The sequence below is a fragment of the Mesitornis unicolor genome, unplaced genomic scaffold, assembly GCF_000695765.1.
Source record: "Mesitornis unicolor isolate BGI_N332 unplaced genomic scaffold, ASM69576v1 scaffold34882, whole genome shotgun sequence".
NCBI lineage: Eukaryota > Metazoa > Chordata > Aves > Mesitornithiformes > Mesitornithidae > Mesitornis > Mesitornis unicolor.
Window position 1 is genome coordinate 2,959 of NW_010170442.1, and position 305 is coordinate 3,263.

General features: G+C 55.7%; 1 protein-coding gene across 1 annotated transcript in view; it reads left to right on the top strand.

The window, feature by feature from the left end:
* LOC104536944 (cadherin-1-like) overlaps positions 1–300 on the top strand; it is a gene marked incomplete at both ends in the record, with an annotated part of 3,255 nt that extends 2,955 nt beyond the window's left edge. The window contains one exon of the mRNA XM_010179691.1: positions 252–300. Coding sequence (XP_010177993.1) covers positions 252–300 — 49 coding nt within the window. The remainder of the gene's footprint in view (positions 1–251) is intronic.
* Between the last annotated feature and the right edge of the window lie 5 nt (positions 301–305).

Genomic DNA, 305 nt, shown 5'->3' on the forward strand with positions numbered 1-305 from the left:
CTTCATTCCCTTCCCTGCATCTTCATCCCCCTCACTGCATCTTCATCCCCCTCACTGCATCTTCATCCCAACATCTTCATCCCCCTGACATCTTCATCCCCTTCACCTTCACTGCATCTTCATCCCTCTCACATCTTCATCCCCCTCACCTTCACCGCGTCTTCGTCCCCTTCCCACATCTTCATTCCCCTCATGTCTTCATCCCCTTCACCACATCTTCACCCCCTTCACCACATCTTCATCCCCTACAGGTACCGCATGGGCAGCGACCCCGCGGGCTGGTTGGCCATCGACCCCGAGAATGG